This window comes from Phaenicophaeus curvirostris, chromosome 1 (genome assembly GCF_032191515.1).
Source record: "Phaenicophaeus curvirostris isolate KB17595 chromosome 1, BPBGC_Pcur_1.0, whole genome shotgun sequence".
In the NCBI taxonomy this organism is placed as follows: Eukaryota; Metazoa; Chordata; class Aves; order Cuculiformes; family Cuculidae; genus Phaenicophaeus; species Phaenicophaeus curvirostris.
In genome coordinates, this window is record NC_091392.1 from 205429899 (window position 1) to 205449543 (window position 19645).

Here is a 19645-nt window from a genome sequence, read left to right on the forward strand (position 1 = left end):
GTTTCTTTCTCCCTCTTTCTCATGTTTGCTTGCCTCAAGAACGTGCCTGCCTTTTTACCTCCCCAACCCTCACTTCTTTTCCACTCCCATCACAAGATCACCATAGAGAAGGTTGCTCCTTCAGGAGAGGACCATATTAAGACTGATAGGACCTAAAAGTCAGTCTAGGATGCTGTCTGGGCTCTTCTTCTTTACCACAACTCTTGTGAAGCTTCTTTACTCCCTGAAGCAGAGAGCATCACCTCAGATTTTATTAGCAATAGTTTATGGTTGGTTTTGGAAGGATAACACTCTTTTACCAAACCTAACCCAAAACCCCCAAGATCTGCAGATTATAAGAGAGAGTTCATAAAGAAGCTTATAGAGAAATGGGTCGCTGGAGAGAGCTCTTGGTGTGTTTGTGCCTGTTCTATGATGGTTAATGCCTGTCTTGGGTATCATGCCTCGTGGATATCAAGCACCAAGATAACCAAAGGCTGTACAAAATCGATAAAGTATGTAAAAAATGAAGAATCATGGAATTTTGAGAAAGTACTTCTTTCTTTTTATTAAGACAGTAATTCAGTGTGGCTGGGAGAGCTCACTTGTTTTGCCATATATGTGGTACAGCAAAGTGACTCATGGGCAGCATGTTTCTCAGACTGGTGAGTTTCCCAGCCTCATCCCTGGTATCTTCCTGGTGTATCTTTGTTCCTACTGACCCTGCCAGGCTGCAAACCATCTTCCTCAGCAACCAGGTCTGTCTGGCTCTGCAGTCTCATTTACTCTTGAGAGCAGTGATTTTGCCTCATAATCTCCACTCGTCAGATCCCTAGGTGAAACAAAGAGTATTCCTTGTCACTTGCTGGAGATCAGTGGTGAGAGACAGGCTATAGACAAAGTCAGTCTGTGAAGGAGAGAGTAGCTTATCCTTGTCTGAAAGAGAGCCAAGAACAATATATCAATGTCCATACATATTTAACTCTAAGGACTGACTGAGTATTTATCTTGCTGAGGTGTATTTTTGGAAGTTGAGGTATGGAAGCAGTTTTTCTTCAACAAAAGCAGATGCTATCAGAAGGTGATTGGTAGCCCTGTTGCTTTGCCTGTATTTTTGCTGCTCGTAGAACGGTTAATGCAGTGCTTTGCTGAAGTATCATGTAATGTTGTTATGCTACTATGACACATATAAAAATAAAAGCACTGTGGTCAACGTGCTGTAGCCAAATTGTTAGCACTCTATTTCTCAGGTAACCTGTTAAAAAGATGTAGATTTTTGGTTTTTTTATTTTTAAACTAAAAGATTTAATGCCATTTTGAGTAATGAAGGAAACAATAGTCAAGTGTTTATATGCAAATTCATATAAACACAGTAGTATGAATTGAGTAGACAGCACTGAAAATAGATTTGTCCTTCAGGTTGTGCTAGGGAGAATGGTGAGAGAGGAGCAGAGGATTTTGTAATGATGAGAACCAATTTGATATTATTGCTTGAAATAGCTGCAAAGCAGAAGCCATAGATAATAATAATCTTCAAACTGTAGAGGCTGAAAACTCTGAGAAGCCAAGAATGACTGCAGCTGCCTTGAGTGATGGTGGAACAAAGCCATGTAGTTGTGAATAGTTTATGCAGATGAAATGTAATCACAGAGTCAAAATGTGCAGTCATCAGGTTTGAGATCCAAGAAGCAGGTGGTATGCATGACTGTCTCAGGGTTTTGGAGGGGTTCCCTGGCATCAACCATCTCAAAGAATTGTAGACTAAAGAAACAATTCTGATGTCTACAATTAGATAGCACAAGGGGACCGTCACTTCACACATAAAATTATTCCTTGTCTATGGTCTTCTCCAGACATTCAATGAGGCAGATTGTTCCTGTTTTAAAATAAAGCCTCAGAACTCAGTGCCACTTTTTTTTCTGGAAGTGCTAAATGGAAGATAATGACAGAGAAGAAATTATTTCCAAGTTTTACAATTGGCAACCACTACCAGAGGATCCATGAGCTTTTCAAATACATTTTTATGTACTTTAAATCATGGCTTGTCCAGAATTGGGCAAGCAAATGTGTAGAGAAAATGGCCGAGGTAGCCCACTGCTCCTGAATTATTTATGAACTGCTCATAGCATTTGCAGATCTCTTTACTGTTTGTACAAAAAAATCTGCATTAAAAATTTCACTAATAATGTTTTACTTCTGTATTCTTAGAAGAAAATGACCACTTTAATGGTTGACATTTTAAGAACCCTGCATTTTCAGTGACTTAGTGACACTATAGTGTTATGGGGTTTCTTAGCTTCTACTAATGTTAAGTACTAAAGAACTTATTGCGATTTCGCTACTTCAAGTTCAAGATAAAGGAACATTGTAAGGAAAAAGAAGTACTACCAATACTGAATAAACATTCTTGTGACTTTTGGGACATTTGAATATTTTTCTGTGTGTTAAAATGCCATGTGTATTGAGTCTGCATTTGAAGGCATCTCTGTTTCTTCTTGACTAAAGAATAATTTTATTGGTGAGTTGGCAGATTATGTGATCAATTTTTCTCTTTTCCATTCCTAATAAATAATTGAATATATGCATATATGTGTGGTCCAATGTAGTACTGAGTCTAGAGAGCATCAGCTGAGCGTCTACTCTTTCATTTTTTCTTTCAGGTGGTAAATTAAAAATGCATAGCAGGCACTGAGTCAGTGTAAAACAGTGAGCTCAGGCACTGATCCATGTTCTTTAAATGCTCTCATTATGAATTCTGTTATTAGAAATGAAAATCTTGGTATGCTGTCACTTCAGTCCACTTTCCTTATCTACCTATTCGTGCTGATCAGTAGCTATTTGCTGCATATGTGTGTCTAATAACCATTTTTTAATGCTGCCTTTTTTCCCATTTTTCATGGTTTAATTATTCTAGTTGGGAATGAGTAAAATTGCCGAAAGATTAAAGAAATGGTTTCTTTATTGTTTAAGTAATGATTGCCCGTCACTGGTCAGAGAAGTGTATTGGGGTTCGATGACCACATGTCAGTATGTACAATTTTGACATCTGTATCTAAGCTAGAACCTCTCATGCTCCCTTTATAGACAATAGAGAGGGGAAAAAAAAAAAACATTTTAGGATGCAAGGTCATCCTAAATTAAGCTTCCAAAATAAGACTGTTTATACCATAAAAATGCTAGTTTTAGTTGACTATAAATGGAAACAAGAGTGACTAGCTTAGGTGTTTCCTTTGTAATGTACAAAGCTAGATGAGATTAATCCTGTCCCTGTGCTCAAATTAATTATAAATGCCCAGGGGGGTTGTGTGATGACACTTCTAACTTGAATATACTGTGGCTGTGTGGAAATGGATGCAATCTGTCTGGACTGCTGTAAAACCTTTGACACGGTCCCCTGCAACATCCTTCTCTCTAAACTGGTGAGATTTGGATTTGATGGGTGGAATTGGCTGAATGGTCACATTCAGAGAGTACTGGTCAACAGCTCAGTGTCCAGATGGAGATCCATGACAAGCCCAGTTCAGCACAAGCACCAGAAGCAGTACAGTCGTATTGGACTACAGTTCAAATCGATTAGATTATCCTGCTTTTCACCTTAGCTAAGCAATACCAGGGTATTACCGTGTCCACATTCTTTCCAGAACAGGTCAGTTTTGGGAACAGCATTAATAATTTGGTTGTAGACATACAAAGGTGGTGTTTGATTTTTATGTTGGAAGATAAATATAATGTTCCTGGCCAGATTAGGTTCTGCTATGCAAAGAAGCATATACCATAATAGAAATAATAATAATACCTATCCCTGCCCCAGCAAACTCACAATCATAGAATCATAGAATCATAGGAACAAGGAACTAGTTTATAAACAACGAAAAGGGAGGAATGTGAAAAGAAGTGGCATTATTAAGGAATGACACATGGCAGGCTCCTCTTGCATTAAACACGTTTGAAAACTGTGACAGATGTTGAATACTGAGACATTTTTTAGGTTCTGCAGATAAATTAGGACATTGTGTTAAAGGTGATTTTTCCTGTGGGTTTTTCCCCTTAGGATGATTTTCAGCATGCAGCCTCAGAAACAAACTGGGAGTCAGTCACAAGCTCTGTCTCAGTAAGTAATTCTTTATTATTTTGCCCATGAATGGATTGATAGGATGGCTTGAATCCAACTCCCTAAAATGGTACCTGCACAGAGGAACCAAGTATTCAGCTTTGGCAGCGAATGGAATAAGTGTTTATCCAACTCATACTGGAGTCAACCAGTGTGTTTTTGAGGAGAAGAGATTCAGAATATGATATTAGCTGCTGTAACCATGTGAGATGGCTATTGAGAAACGTTTTCTGATTTCAAAATCATCCTGCCAAGATGAAAATATAAGATATAAACCCCTTACAGTTTTAAATGGTAGAATGTCTTGACATAAATAGAAGACTATGCTTAAAATAGGCTGTCAGGAAAATGGATCTAGCTTTCAATTGTCAATACTGAATTTTTTTAAAATGTTTGTGATAAAATATTATATCTGAAGTTTCCATATTCAGTAATGAAATGCAGCTTGGGGGGAAGGGGAAAGGAAGAAAGAAGGAAAACAAGCAAGAAGGAAAACAAGTAATCCAATGTAAAATCTTATTTTTCTCACCATTACATTAGATTTGTGTCATTGGCCAAAAATCTCTCCCCTGTTTCATTTCCCAAGTAAAGTTAAATGCTGGGGAATGGCAGTCTATCGTCAGAATTTGTAACATGCGTAGTCCTCTTCTGTGCAGTCTGCTGGCTGGTCAGCACTGTGTTACAGATCCTGCAAACTCCACTTAAAACACATGAAACAAGAATAAATGCCCAAAGCAGCAAGTAGAGAGAACATTTTGTCCAGATTAGATGAGGTTAAGCCAATCTTGCTCATGTTTACCCTTGAGTTTGCAAATGACTCTTGCCCTTCATGATGTGATGCATTGATAACCTTGAAGTAATTGTGATGGAAGTTCTGCGTAGCAATGTTAGCAGGTTTGAGATCTACTGGATGTGTCAAGGAGAAGACACTAAAACATTGTTTTACTGAAAGACATAAACTCATTTTTCATTCTAATACGAGATTGGAAAAAAAAAATTATGTGCTAGAATATTTTGCTCACAAATCACAGAATCATAGAATCATAGAATGACCAGGTTGGAAGAGACCCACCGGATCATCGAGTCCAACCATTCCCATCAAACACTAAACCATGCCCCTTAGCAACTCGTCCACCCGTGCCTTAAACACCTCCAGGGAAGGTGACTCAACCACCTCCCTGGGCAGCCTGTTCCAGTGCCCAGTGACCCTTTCTGTGAAAAATTTTTTCCTAATGTCTAGCCTAAACCTCCCCTGGTGGAGCTTGAAGCCATTCCCTCTTGTCCTGTCCCCTGTCACTTGGGAGAAGAGGCCAGCACCCTCCTCTCCACAACCTCCTTTCAGGTAGTTGTAGAGAGCTATGAGGTCTCCCCTCAGCCTCCTCTTCTCCAGGCTAAATATGATAGGATGATGTTTGACAATGTAATGTAAGCTAAGGGCTCCCTCATCAGGTAATTATGAAAATGAGATTAAGTATATGGTGAACACCATGTTGGTTAACCTCGTTAATAGCCTAAAGCACAAAATATGCCAAAAATAATCCAGTATTCTTTTCATATTGAAAAAAAACGCCAAAGTTTACTTGTCTTAAACATGTTTGTTTCTGAAATTGTTAATGTGTTACAGGTAGGGAAGCTCAGGACAGATATTACAGGTAGCAAGCTGATGCCTAACATTACATGGAAACCTACAGCTCAAACAGAAGCAGAACCCCAATTTCATTGTTTTTTCCCATGCCATCCTCCATCTAACAAAATGTACCTTCTCCCACTGGGAATTTATTGCATCCACTAACCCTTTCTTATTCTTTAGTAAAATAAGGTAGAGACATGGAGTAATTTTTCCCAAGGGCACCACAAAAAAAAATTCTAAGGACATCAGAATTCTTCATGAGAGTTTCAGAGATTCTGCTGTGGTCCTGAGGGGCAGAAGGACAAATGTGGACCTGTCAGTTGCCAACAAGAGGACATGCTGTTCCACTGATACTCAGTATTACAGATCTAAGTTTTGCCCTTCAAACCCATAGGCAAGCCAAAGATTCATGGTAGAATCTGAGTACATTACAATTCTCAAAATGAAAATTTGAAAGTAAGCGAATTCTTTCTTCCTTGTCTGAGGTCATATCACAGAATCGTATTTTGGGTTTGGGTATTTTTCTTAGAAAGTCAAACCCAGTACTTCAATCCTTAACCCAGCATGGCAAACCCAGAAAAAAAGGAAACAAAATTCACTCATTATTAAGTTAGTTTCCATTATTTGTGAAGTACTGTTATGACCAACATAGAGTCATGATGCACATTGAACTGGCTGTCAACTTTACAGTATAGATAGAAAATAGAAAAGAATGGAGAACAGAAATCAAGGGTAAAAACACTGACAAAAAAAAATAAGATAACTTTGTGTAAAGGCTACCTTGTGTAAAAATGTGTTCAAGTGCTTTTAAGAAACGTAGAAGAGGTACATCATGTGGAAAATCTTTGCTCTTCGTTCCTTCTTGCATTTCACTCACCTCCTTGCCCTCTCTTTGGATGCAATCTCAGAAGCCAGATTACGATGAGCACAAGCTCTTCTAAAGCTAGTGCCTCATTCTTGGCAGGACAAAAGAGAGGCATTTGGGTTGGCAGCTTTGAAGCTGATTTTGGGCCTGTCACATGATGTCGCTGCCAGTAGGTTATCTGAGCTGTTGAAATAATTCCTCTTGACTTGGCTGTGACTGTGAAAAAGTTAAGCTTTCTTCTGTGTGTGAACGAGGTTGCACAAATCTCTTGAGTAGAAGCTTTTATATGAAAATAAAATGGGGAATCTCTGCTGCCTGTAGGAGTTTGAAATGCCCTGCAAATTCACAGCCTGATGTGCATTTCTGTAATGAAACGCACAGCAGAACACATGCAAAAAAGCTCTTCCATCATGTAAGCCACACACTTAGGGAATCATCGGAATGGTTTGAGTTGGAAGGGACCTTAAAACCCATCCTGTTCCAACCCCCTTGCCTTGAGCAGGGACATCTCCCACCAGACCTGGCTGCCCAAGGTCCATCCAACCTGGCCTTGAACACCTCCAGGGATGGGGCAGCCGCAGCTTCCCTGGGCAACCTGTGCCAGTGCCTCATCACCCTCATTGTGAAGAAATTCCTCCTTACATCAAGTCTAAATCTGCCTCTCTCCAGTTTATAGCCATTCCCCATAGTCCTATCACTACACGCCTTTATAAAAAGTCCCTCACTCTGACTTTTATTCTACTGTTGCTGTTCCGTCAGCATCCTTGCACAATCTCCCTCACTTTTGAGAGGTAGTTGAAGACTGATATTGCCCTGTCAGGCTGTAATCCCAAATGCTACTTGCTTACTGAGGAGACGCCAGTGGAGCTCACTGGCGTCTCCTCAGTAAGCAAGTAGCATTTGGGTTCATTTTAATTTTTTAACCTCAAAGACTGCGTTAGCACACTGCATGATGCCCACCCACAGCGCAGTCTCTCCTGCAGCATTGTTTTAGATAACAATGCTGGTCATTTTGCTGGTGTGAGCTTTTAATCTTCCGGGGTTCCCATCTCTTTGACGGTCTCTATTCCAAGCCACTTAGAAGTCAGGAGAGATGCTTTGATCTATGCCTTCCATTTTAGTGGGTCATGAATTTTTACAACCATCTCCACTGTGTCTGATTTAGTACTGCATTGTAGAGGCATTGCAGTCACAAGTGGGCCCTCTGAAACTTCTTGTGCTGTTGGTGATGAGCAGTAAAGCAGAGCTGTGCTTTATTGACCACACTATTGTAATATATTCTACTTAATTCTCTTTCTTGGTTTTAATAATTTGGACTGCCTACACTTTCATCAAACTTATGCAGTGAAAAATGCCAAGCGTTGTTACTTTTGTGAAATAACTTAACACAAAAGACAAATGTTTTATATTAAGATATTAAAACTATATTAAAACACTGGAGGACAGAAAGCTGCAAACAAGTGAGTAACTTTACTCAAATGAGTTGACCTTTCTACCTGACTGAGTGTAGCTAATCACAAAGATTAATAATTTAACAGATGAATTTATTTGGGAGATGAGGCAAAAAAATAACTTTTGAGAGCCATTAATTTTAAATGGCATAGTTCTGCTACTTTACTTTAGAGGTGGGTTTTCATGACAGAAGAAGGTTTCTAGTCTTTGCCCCGCAATGTTTTAACCTACAAGACCAAAATCCAAACAAGTCTGGTGCTATATTATGCTTCTTGCATGTTGATTGTGGTTCTTCAGAGAGCAGTAGATCTGCATTACTAGTTTTTCTTACACATATTTTACACATACTATGAGGCTTTGTGCTTGGATAAGGGAAAAGTGCTATCAGGGTTGTGAACATCATGATTCTAAATAACAATTATTAAAAACGTTTGAAGTCGTCTCCAGTAAAAATGAAATTGCTGCAATCTTGCTGTCAAAGTCAAGATGTGCCATAAATTCAATGGGAACCAAATACTCTCAGGTAATGGTACATAGATCTTTCTGATGGGAAACAATATTCCATTTGGTACTATGACATAATGATGAGGATATTGCTATGCTGGTAATCTCAATATTCATTGTTACATTGCTGCGATCCAAATAACGCTTTTTTTCTCATTTGTTTGGTAACTTGTTTTTTTGGTAAAAAGCGTGGTAAAATTGGCATTCATCAGTGATTCATAATACATTTAATTCTTGGGAACGAAGGGCCATCTTTTCAAATCTTTAACCAAGCCAGATTTGGTGTCCAAATTGACCTGGGAAATAAAGGCAGTCTAGTGGATTTTTTTGTCTTTCTCTGCTATAGTTTCTGCTCTGCCTATTATGGATTTACCAGCCAAGCTGGAGGAGCTATGAAAGCACCACCCTAGCACTAAAAAGCTCCTGTGCTCTGTGGTCATAGCCATCATGGTGGTTTCAAATGACATTTCTATTACATCTTTGTATATCTGCAAACTGTCATCACCTTTGAGGAATGGGTGTGCACGTCGACAGTCCAGCAGCGGTAGTGCTTCCACTCTCTGCATCTCCTCTGGGATTTGCTTGAGAGGTCTTTGGTGTTTCTTCTCCTTACAAAGAAGACACAGTCATAACAAAGCCTGGCCCAGCTAAGGACTTCAAAAGATGGCCCGAAGTAACTGTTTCAGTCATTAATGAGACAAATTTCTCAGTAATTGTTGTCAATTGCTTTGAGTGGTGCTGTAATTTATTCCATTCCATACACTGAGATGTATGTCACTCTTAGGGGGTATCCTATCCCTCTCCATCAGTGACTGACCCTACGCTCACGGCAGAAGCACTGGATCAGACCATTGCTGCATTTGACACGGTGGAGGATCTGCTCAAACACTTTAACCCAGACTCCTGGCAAGAAGATCTCGAGAATTTATACACAGACAGTGGCCACCATTATCGAGGCAGAAGCTACCACGACAGGAAGTCCAAAGGTAGGAAAAGACACTAGATACTTACTTTGGAGATACCAAGCCAACGATATTCCTTCTCTCCTCATAGAAATGTCCATTGTTCAGGTATTCCATTCTGGTGTTTATGTTCCTGTTGTAGTCACAGAGTACAGTACTGCCTATTAAAAACAGAGATAAGTAATTTAATCCTTAAACATTTTCTGACTGAATAGGATCTCACCTGAGAAATCAGACTGAAAACTGCCCATTGTTGTGATGAATTCACAAAGAAAAACATAGACCCATGTGTAAAGGACAGATGGTTCCCAGCTTCACCCTCTTAAGCGTTGCTTTGTGTGTAAGGCATGGGGCTCCTAATTACCTGCACTATCATCCTCCTTTAAATACCCTGCTTAAGAATTGCTCTCCATTGAGTGTAGAATAATCACTTTTATCACGATGTGCTTAGGGAAGCAGCTGGTGCAGACACCTGTATGTGCAGCTGGATTTTTAGGACTGAAAATCTCACTGTTTTTCATTACATTGACGGGGAACATTATTATGGTTTAACATCTTCGTCTGTGATTGAGGAAAGCACAAATTTCTGGGTTATGTTCTTTGTTTCCTTCTGTTAGTTCAAATCATCCACCAAATGGTATCTAGCAAAAGAATGTTAAGCTAACAGTACAAACCCATAACAATAAAGAAACACTATTTAGAAGAGACAGTCATGCACTGGTGTAACCTCGCACCAAAGGGCCTGATGAAATTACCCTTTATGTCCAAGTACAGATCTAGGAGGTCTATTAGGGTTCTTCAAGATGACAGTTGCTGTAGTTTTCATAGAAGATCTGGAGTGAATTATTTTTCTTTTAGTTCTCTTCTTAAAATTGTCTTCCATTTCGAAGTTATGTATTCATATACATTCTTCTGTATAACTTTAAAATTATTATACTTAAGTCACAGTGCTGGTTCTGTGCAATCTACCATTTATTTGCACCTCAAATCTCATCCCCCTTATGTTAAGCGTGTACTAAGCAGAGAGAGGGAATTTTAATTCTATGTTTGTAATTACTTGCTATGAAATTATGAGGCTTTGATCTTAAAAGGGATATAAAGGCTGCATCTGTATTAGTGAAAATAGCATTGAGGAATGTTCCCAGGCCCTGAAATCCAGTCATGATATTGCCAAAATGTCAGCTTGGTCTCTGCTTAGTTTTGGCTTAGGCCAAGTCTCATTCCTGGAGATCATTGCTGTGCTTGAACCAGAAGTTGGCGGAGACCAGCTGCCATTCTCAGTGGGCAATTTGCATGTGGCCACCTTGTCTCGGGGAGTAAGAGCCTTGTGGCTGGGATGTGGGCTGTCCCATTCCTGTTAACCTTTGTGCAGGAGAATGACCTCGAGCATATACGATGTATTAGTAGATATGCAGTCATCTTGACCTACAGTTTCCAAGATACACAAGCGGTTGAAAGCTTGGAGCTCAGCATTTCAAAGGAATCTGCAATAAAGCAGATTTAATTTTTTCCATTTTGTCACGTCAGCAATTTCAGGCAATCACAACAGCACATATTTTGTGAAAAATGTCACCTAACCACCACTGCATCACTTCTGAGATCAATTTGATCTCATTTAGGGGGTCTATGAAACATGAGCCTGGTGTCTCCTATCCACAGGCTTGAATTGACACTGATAGATTTCTATAAAAAAGAAGTAAAGATTATGTTTTGATTTTATTAGAAGCTGATTAGAAACGTGGATCCTCTAGTGGTTCACTCTCCAGGTTTCGTTTGATCTCAGTTGGTCTTTGGCCTAGAAGCCCGTATGTTTAATTCACCACATATATATAAAATAGCATTTTTTTCTTTATTGATGCTAATCATGTAGGCTACAGGTATCAATCTGATCCACTAGTGATCATAAAAATCAGATGCATAAAGTTCTTTCTATTTAGTATATATGTTATTCAGCTTTTTGTGTAACAAAATACTGTAAAAGGCATAAAGAGTTTCCCAGTTATTAATTTAACACTCAATTTATTTTAATAGGATTTTTTTAGGTACGGAAACAAACAACAACGTTTTATGACAGTTTTTCTTTTGTCTTCAAACTGAAGACCAAATTCCCTGACTGTTAGTAGCCCTCTGGACAGAAGTACCTCAGTACAATAAAATCCTTAAAAAAATCAGTTAAGAATTTTAATTTAGTCATAAACTGTAGTCAAGATGAAAGGCCTGCTCTTGGATGATGTCAGGCATAGGGAATAGCTTTAACAAATCCTTAAATTAGAAAAGCTTGGTGACTTTTCAACACAGACACTGAGAATCTCTGAGAAAAGTTTATAGGCACTTGGATAATCTTGCAGGAAATAGAGCTATAGATTATATCGTCACTTATATCAGATATCTGTTTCTACTTCCAGCTTGGGTTCTATTATTTATCCTTCGTTAGAATGTCCCTGAGGCAGATAAGAACAATTTGATGTAATCTCTGCCTTTCTTTCACGACATTTTGCATAAATTTGACATGTTGCATAAATGGATCACTAATGATTTCACTCCTATCCAACTCTCGGCCCATTCCAAATTGTGGAACCAAATTGAGCTTAAGAGGTGGTGTTGCTGGATATCAGTTCTGATAACGAGGATATATGGTAAATGCCATTTAAATGGTGTGTTTTCTGAATTTTGCAATCAATGATCAGGGTCAAGGAAGTAAGAATTGCAGTATTTTAGCACAGAAGAAACTCACAGAATCACAGCATAGATAAAGTGGGAAGGTGCATCAGGAGATTGTCTTCTCCAACCCCCCTGCTCAAGACAGGGTCACCACCAGCAGGTTGCCTGGAATATAGAATCGTAGAATAGTTTTAGTTGGAAGGGAACTTAAAGATCATCCACTTCCAAGCCCCCTGCCATGGGTAGGAACACCTCCCACTAGATCAGGCTGCCCTGATACGTCCAGTAAAATTTTAAATATAACCTCTCAGAGCAACCTGCGTCTGACTACCTTCCAAGAACAAAAAAAAAAGTGCTTTTTAAAACATTGAAATAAGTTTTCCTGTGTTACAGTTTGTGTCTAATACCTCTAGTCCTTTCAAAGATTCTGGCTCCATCCGCTTCACTCCCTTCCATCATGTATTTATACACAGTTATAAGATTGATCCTTCCCTGGATACCTTCTTCAAGAACCTTAAAGATGAACAGTGTGTGGATTAAAACTATATGTATGATAACTTTACTCCATCTATAAAATTTGATGTCACACCTCTACAATACTGATGCAAACCTATTGAGTCAAATGCATTTATTTTTGTTTAAACTAATGAAAATGAGATATCAGGATCAGGTGTGTCTCGCTAATAACTAAATGAATTTTTAAATTTAATTCTACATGTGTTCAGTGAAGTTTGTTGTTAATTGCTCCAGTAGGAGTCAACAACAGCATTGCAGTGAAACCCAGACTGAAAGAAAAGGACAGAAAAGAAAGGGGAAAAATAGCATTTTCAAAATTCTTAAATGAGAGGCCTTGTATAAGCAATAAATTACAGTGTACATCTCCTACATGAAAGTATGACAAGTAGTGTTTCAAGTGAATATAGTCAAAAAAGCTTGTTAGTCATTGATGCATTTTAGAAAATCTGAAAATATGAATATTCAGAGTTAAGGTCATCCTAGACTCTTAAGAAGAAAGCAGGTCATACCAAATAAAGTGTATCTATTCAAAGAGTTCCTTTTGCAGTGCTGTAATATGTTGTAGCTGACCTCAGTGTCATAGTAATTTGGCTCTTAAAAATGTAAAACATCTCTAAAAGGATATCACAGGCTATTGTGTTATTTAATACTGTTCTTAGCAAGGACACAATTAGATAGAAAAAAAAGAAAACAGTCATACTCTATGGTTATCTTGAACTTCTAGACAAATAGGTGTCTTCTCTTTTAGAGAGTCATAAGGAGCATTCAAGCATGTTTGAAGGAAACTTCTTCATCCTACAGTATCTTTTTTGAAAGCATCAGTCTATCTGCTTGATAATACTAGAAGAGCTCCTCAGACATACTGTTGTAAACAGTTCCAATCATCAATTAAAATTTATTTAACTTTTTCCACATGCTTGTTTGCATTCATCTGTTGTTGTTCACTCTGAAGTTCTGCAACCCATTGAGAAAGGCTTTGTAATTTAAAAAAAGACCTCTACCTGTGAAACATCTTGTGTACAAATGAAGAAAGGCGACAGAAGAAATTCACTCTTTCTTATCACAGGAGTAGATTCAAATGTCTAGGGGATAGTACATAGAGAAAGGGATCATAGAATCATAGAATCACTAAGTTGGAAAAGACCTTTGAGATCATTAACTGCAACTCTACCTGCCCACTACTAAATCATATCCCTAAGCACTTAATCTACTCGCATTTTAAATACCTCCAGGAACGGTGACACAACCACCTCCCTGGGCAGCCTCCGCCAGTGCTTGGTAACCCTTTTGGTGAAGAAATTTTTCCTAATGTCCATTGTAAACTTTCCCTGACACATCTTGAGGCCATTCCCTCTTGTCCTATCACCTGTCATCTTTAAATAGGACTGACTTCAGGGTTTGTTTTTTGGTTTTGTTTTTCACAAAGAAACCTAGGAAGCAGGAACACATGTCGATGGATACAGATACATTCTGGTAATTAACAGGACTGCACATGCCTCTGAGCTCATGTTCTTTTTTTTGGAAACAGTGTGCAAGAAGCCTTTGGCAATCGGAAGAAATTAATCAGGTGGGACATTCTTGCAATAACATCTGTCTGCAATGACCGCTTTACAAGTTAAATAAATAAACACTTGCTGGCATGGCCACAATGCTCTCTAGAAGGGGAGTAGCAAGATAAGATCACAAATCTTCATGGAATGTTTCAGCTGTCCATTCCCAAATAGGTTCCCAAGATCAGGCAAGTTTCACCACGTCCTTAACAATAGTTTTTAATTGTCACTACTTACAATGGGATAGCAGTAAGTTAAAATTTTGACTCAGGAATGTAATTTCTCAGGGGTTTGCAAACAGTGGCTGATAAATACTGCAAATGTCCATGCAGTCTTACCCTGAAAGGTTCTGGGATGGCTGCCAGCAAGTTTCAGTGCACCAGACAGGGAGTGCAGGCATCACAAATGCTGAATGCCTGCTCATTCACAGCAAATGTGAATATTCCAAGTCAATGGAATACCTCCTTAAATAGGTTCTAATTTAAAATATTCCTTGTTCTTAAAAACAAGGATATTTCTTCCACTCTTCTTCATTTGGGAATGAAGTTGTCTGTTGCAGGCAAACTACACACATTCATTCATTCATTTCACAATCTAATTGAGATCTACATCCATACTCTTCCCTCTTTGTGCAAATGAGTTTTTCCCCCATGCTTTATGTGACATTATTCTCAGTCACTGCAGTGAAAGCTTTTCTTATTAAATCCTTTTTTAAAATGCTAGTGAAGCTTGTAGCATATTACTTATCTCTGGAATAAGCTGTTCAATTCAATTGATTTCAATGAAGCTATGTCCATTTATGACACTGATAGTTTGGCATGCTTTTGCTATTTAACCTATTCCACAGCTGATAATTGGTTTGCCAGTCTATAATAGTCCTATCTATTGTGAACTTTGTTTCGTGCAGCCTGTTGTAATTCCACTACAATTCTGATGTCTCATTCCACTAAAATCACAGAATCACAGAAACACTAGGTTGGAAACGACCTCCAGGATCATCGAGTCAAACCATTCCTATCAACCACTGAATCATGCCCCTCAGCACCTCATCCACCTGACTTTTAAATACCTCCAGGGATGGTGACTCAACCACCTCCCTGGGCAGCCTCTGCCAGTGTCCAATGACCCTTTCTGTGAAATTTTTTTTTCAGATGTCCAGCCTGAACCTCCCCTGGCGGAGCTTGAGGCCATTAAATAGAAAATAATAGTCACTGTATTGAGGAGGGTTGTCTTGGTATTGTGATTCTGTTGTAAATTCAGATTGCAGCATCTTCTTTCCTGGTCCCACGAGAAAGACTTGGAAAGCTCCCAAAGTTTTCAGGTGTATTTAACAAAGTTCTTATTTTGCTGCCCCTAAGAGTGTGAAATGGAACAGTGAAAGCCATCAGCCATGTGTGTTCAAGACTAAAAGCTATAGGGCTGTGTCAGCTCTTGGTATGGAGAAGAATAATTTCATCAGTGTCAGTGCACTTAGGTGATTTAACGAGTGGAAGATGTGACTGCATCAAATATATGGGACTGCACTTTCCAACTCGAATTCAGCCACACCATATCTTCAGCTGCAGCTCTGCTCTGAATGTCTTTGCTTTTATGGTACCTCTTCTCTACCTGACACAGCTCTGGTGCACACCTTTAGCTAGTGGAGCATGCATGCTGGGGAGAAAGCATCTGATGCATTCTTAGGTCTCGGAGGAATTCCATGCTCTATAGGAGGAATTTTTAAAGCCAAGAGTCAAAATTAAAACAGCAGCAAAATAACCTTTGTTATAAACTGTAAGCCACCCATGGAAAAGGAGGGGAGTCAAACCAGAACTAAGCTCTATGTCCCCACTTGACACACAATATTCCAACCACACTGCAATACCATCCCTTGCTGATGCACAAAAAAATGAACTGGAGCAAGCTAACAAGTTTCATGAGTATATGTCTTTAGGTAACAAAAAGAGCACAAGAGTTAGAAATTTTAGCAGAATTGGCACTGGTTTGTATGCCTTTGGCAGGAGGCCCAACGAGATGAAGATTGTCTTTGACATGCAGGGGTGGATAATCAGTGTCTGTGAAGTCTCTGCACCCATTCCCCGTACAAAGCAGGCAAGTCCCTTCAGTGAAAGTTAGATATTTTAACGTCTTTGAGGATCCAGGCCTTCTAGTCTGTCTACATACAGATGGTTCTTAACATGACTTGTCAGCGTAGTCTGGTGCTGAGTGGCATGTTGAAATCTGGTTCTGCACATCCATATCGCCTTCATAATAACCTTTTATTATAAGACTTTTAAACCTTATCTGTCCATATGGATAGTGATGTCAATACCTTTTGCGGGAGGAGAGCAGATACACAGGCCATTTTGCATTTTAGCATCAATCACAGAACAGAACAATTTTAGTTACAAGGGAACTCTCTGGATCATCTCATCCAAACCTGTTCTCACTACAGGACCAGTCTCAGAGTTCTTCCCTATTAGGGAAAAATACAGATTTGAAATAGATAAAGTGTTAAAAGAAACCCTAACAGAATGCTTTTCTTTTTAAAATTAATCAGTGACCAGCAGCATAGGTTTTCTCTCCTGTCATTAAAGCATGGTATGAGCTGCAATCCCTCATTTCAGTACTTACATCTGATTAAGATCAATGTTTCAAAATAAGAACATGCCATAGCACTGTGTGAAATAAGGATGAATTTAAAATTTAAGCACAGGTTTTAAAGGCTGGAACACACACACACACACACACACACACTGTACTGCACATTTCAAGGTTACTGCTCCAGTGCATCTTTTTAGATCTGCTTTGCCTCTAAATTGAATCTCTGATGCAGACGTTCTGTAATAATACTTTGAAGTTATTTGCATCCAGTCTGCAGAACCTTTTAGTTCTAGTTTTAAATTAAGAACTCCAGTGGTTTAAGTCCTTGGTAAGTAAAGCAGCAGGATTTCACACCAATCACACCAAGGCTCAGTTACATTTTAGTCACAGCAGTGAAGTGATGCATGAAACTGAGTGTACTGTAAAATCTCGTTGTTAGATGGATGAGGAAATGGACTGACTCTACACAGCAAAACAATCCCAAGAGAAGAAAAAATGCATATTGAAGCTTTCAGCAGAGAGATCTGTTTGGAGCAAAACGTATTCTTTCCTTAGGGGTCTGCAAACCATAGTTTAAAGCTGGTTAGGCAAGGGGAACTGTGCCTGGGTGTCAGTGGGATGCTACCAGAGTACAGTTTATGCTGTTGACATGCTCATATTGCGTACTCACCTTATCTCACTAAGCACTGGATTTCTGTAGAGCAGAGTCAAAAAGGGCCTAAGTGTTTACCTCCAAATGGGTTTTTACAGAGGATGACTTGTGTATCAGTTAAACCCTTTCTTCAGTCTTGACTTCTCTGCTTGATGTTATTTATTTTCTTGATTTCAGCATCACTAAAATAAGACATTTCTGCTAATGTGTTCATCCATTTCAACATGGGCTCTGATACCTGAGATAAGGGAAAGTGCAGAGAATTCACATCGTAACTGATAACTCTGAAATCTGAGGTCCTTTAAACTTTCAAGAACTCAGGGTCAGAATGTTTGAGTAGGATGCCAAGGAGACTTCATTTCCCATTGGAAAATTTCCCATAGGTGTTTCAAATGTAGTTCATCGCTATGGAAATAAACCGGAGAGGGGCAGATTTAATAGACATAATGAGGAATTTCTTTGCAGTGAGGGTGGTGAGGCACTGGCACAGGTTGCCCAGGGAAGTTGTGGCTGCCCTGTCACTGGAGGTGTTCAAGGCCAGGTTGGATGGGGCCTTGAGCAGGCTGGTCTAGTGGGAGGTGTCCCTGCTCGTGGCAGCAAGGTTGGAATTAGATGATCTTTAAGGTCCCTTCCAACCTAAACCATTCTATGATTCTATGATCACAGAAAAATACACTAAATAAAATGTATTTTGCCACTAGTTGATTTCAGAATTCCTGAAGAATGCATACAGAAATGGATTTTGAGACCTCATTGAGAACAGCTGACTCCTTCATACAGTGTAGAGAGAAAATTTATGTGGTTGTTCCTTCCTGTGCTTCGAGGGAGTCAACTGCTTTTCACAGTACTGACTCGGCTATGACCTAAGAGACTCTGCAAAGGCTTCTGAAAGTCATCAAAGCTAGGCTTTTGAAGGCTAGTGAGCAAAGCCTTCCCTCCAGTAAAAGTCCTTTGCCAGGTCACCCCTTGCCATTTAAATTGAGCAGCTTAAGTACTGAAGCTAATATTTGTAACACAGTGCTGGATATAATATGCTCTCTGCAGGAAAGCCCCTCCCCCCTACTCTGGTCCTTTAAATGCTTGTGCTTTCCCTTGCTGCCAGTCTCATTAGAAAGACTCATTTCTGTATTGATAACACAGCAGTGAAAATGAGTATGAGCTCAACGCAGGAAACCTGAGGGAACATGTCATCTGTGACAGACCAAATGTTCTTCAGTCCCTACAGACGTCTTCTCCTGGACACATTGGTCAGTTCATGTGACCTGGGGCTGGACCCTCTTTAATGACCATTTTGTTACTGAAAGCCTTTTTTTTTTCTGTGTTACATCACCTGAATTAGGGCTGAATTATGCCTTTAAGCATTTTATTCAAATTTTGTCTAAGAGATGCACCACCAGCAAATGCCATTCGAGTCCACAATAGAAAAAGCTTGTATCAGTATCCATTCCCATGGATTGCTGCAGTGCCAGAGTATAGATGATCCAGGCTTTCACCTCAAAAAATCTCATTAATCATGAAGGCAGAGTATTTTCTTCCCTCTTCTTCCTCTGGTTAATTTCTCTTTTACATCAATTGGCTGAAATGAATAGTGACCAGGTAACTCTTTGCTTTATTGGTAAGGAAAGTCGATGGCAAAGGTCTTGATGAGAGCATTTAGAGGCGTGGGAAACACTTCCATGAAAGAAGGATTAGCCTGAGAGCCTTCATTGAGAAAGGGTGGCTTTGGAGAATGACAGCAGAGAAGGAAATATCATCTGTTAAAAGAAAGAAATCAATATTCTCTGGACTTCTAAGACCTGACTGTGGGCACTTGGACTGTATTTTTCTCCCAATGCATGAGTATACCAGCAGCCCCATTGATTTTATGCTTATATCATGAGGATGATCTATACCTCTTTTGGAGTGATGGTAGCTCTTGGGAGAGAACCATGGTGAGATGTATCACAATTGCTATAAGATTGTAATTTGTCTGCTATATTCCCATTGACTGAGATACCTTGCCAGAAAAGTGAAGTTGCTATGATGTTCCTTAACAGTACTAGTGACATTTACATACCCTTGCCTCTTGCATATCTGCCTTGTGAACATCTTCAGGCCAGGATGTAAATGTGCATGATATTTACAAATCACAGCTTTTTTTTCCGCAATTTACTTTGTGATGTTGGCAAGGACTGAGTCAC

General features: G+C 39.3%; 1 protein-coding gene across 3 annotated transcripts in view; it reads left to right on the plus strand.

Annotated features, from left to right (window-relative positions):
* Nucleotides 1-19645, plus strand: part of PDGFD (platelet derived growth factor D) — a 152522-nt gene that overhangs the window by 116947 nt on the left and 15930 nt on the right. For all 3 annotated transcript variants that reach the window (XM_069883533.1, XM_069883531.1, XM_069883532.1), the window contains 2 exons: nt 4031-4090; nt 9326-9527. In XM_069883533.1, coding sequence (XP_069739634.1) covers nt 4031-4090; nt 9326-9527 — 262 coding nt within the window. The remainder of the gene's footprint in view (nt 1-4030; nt 4091-9325; nt 9528-19645) is intronic.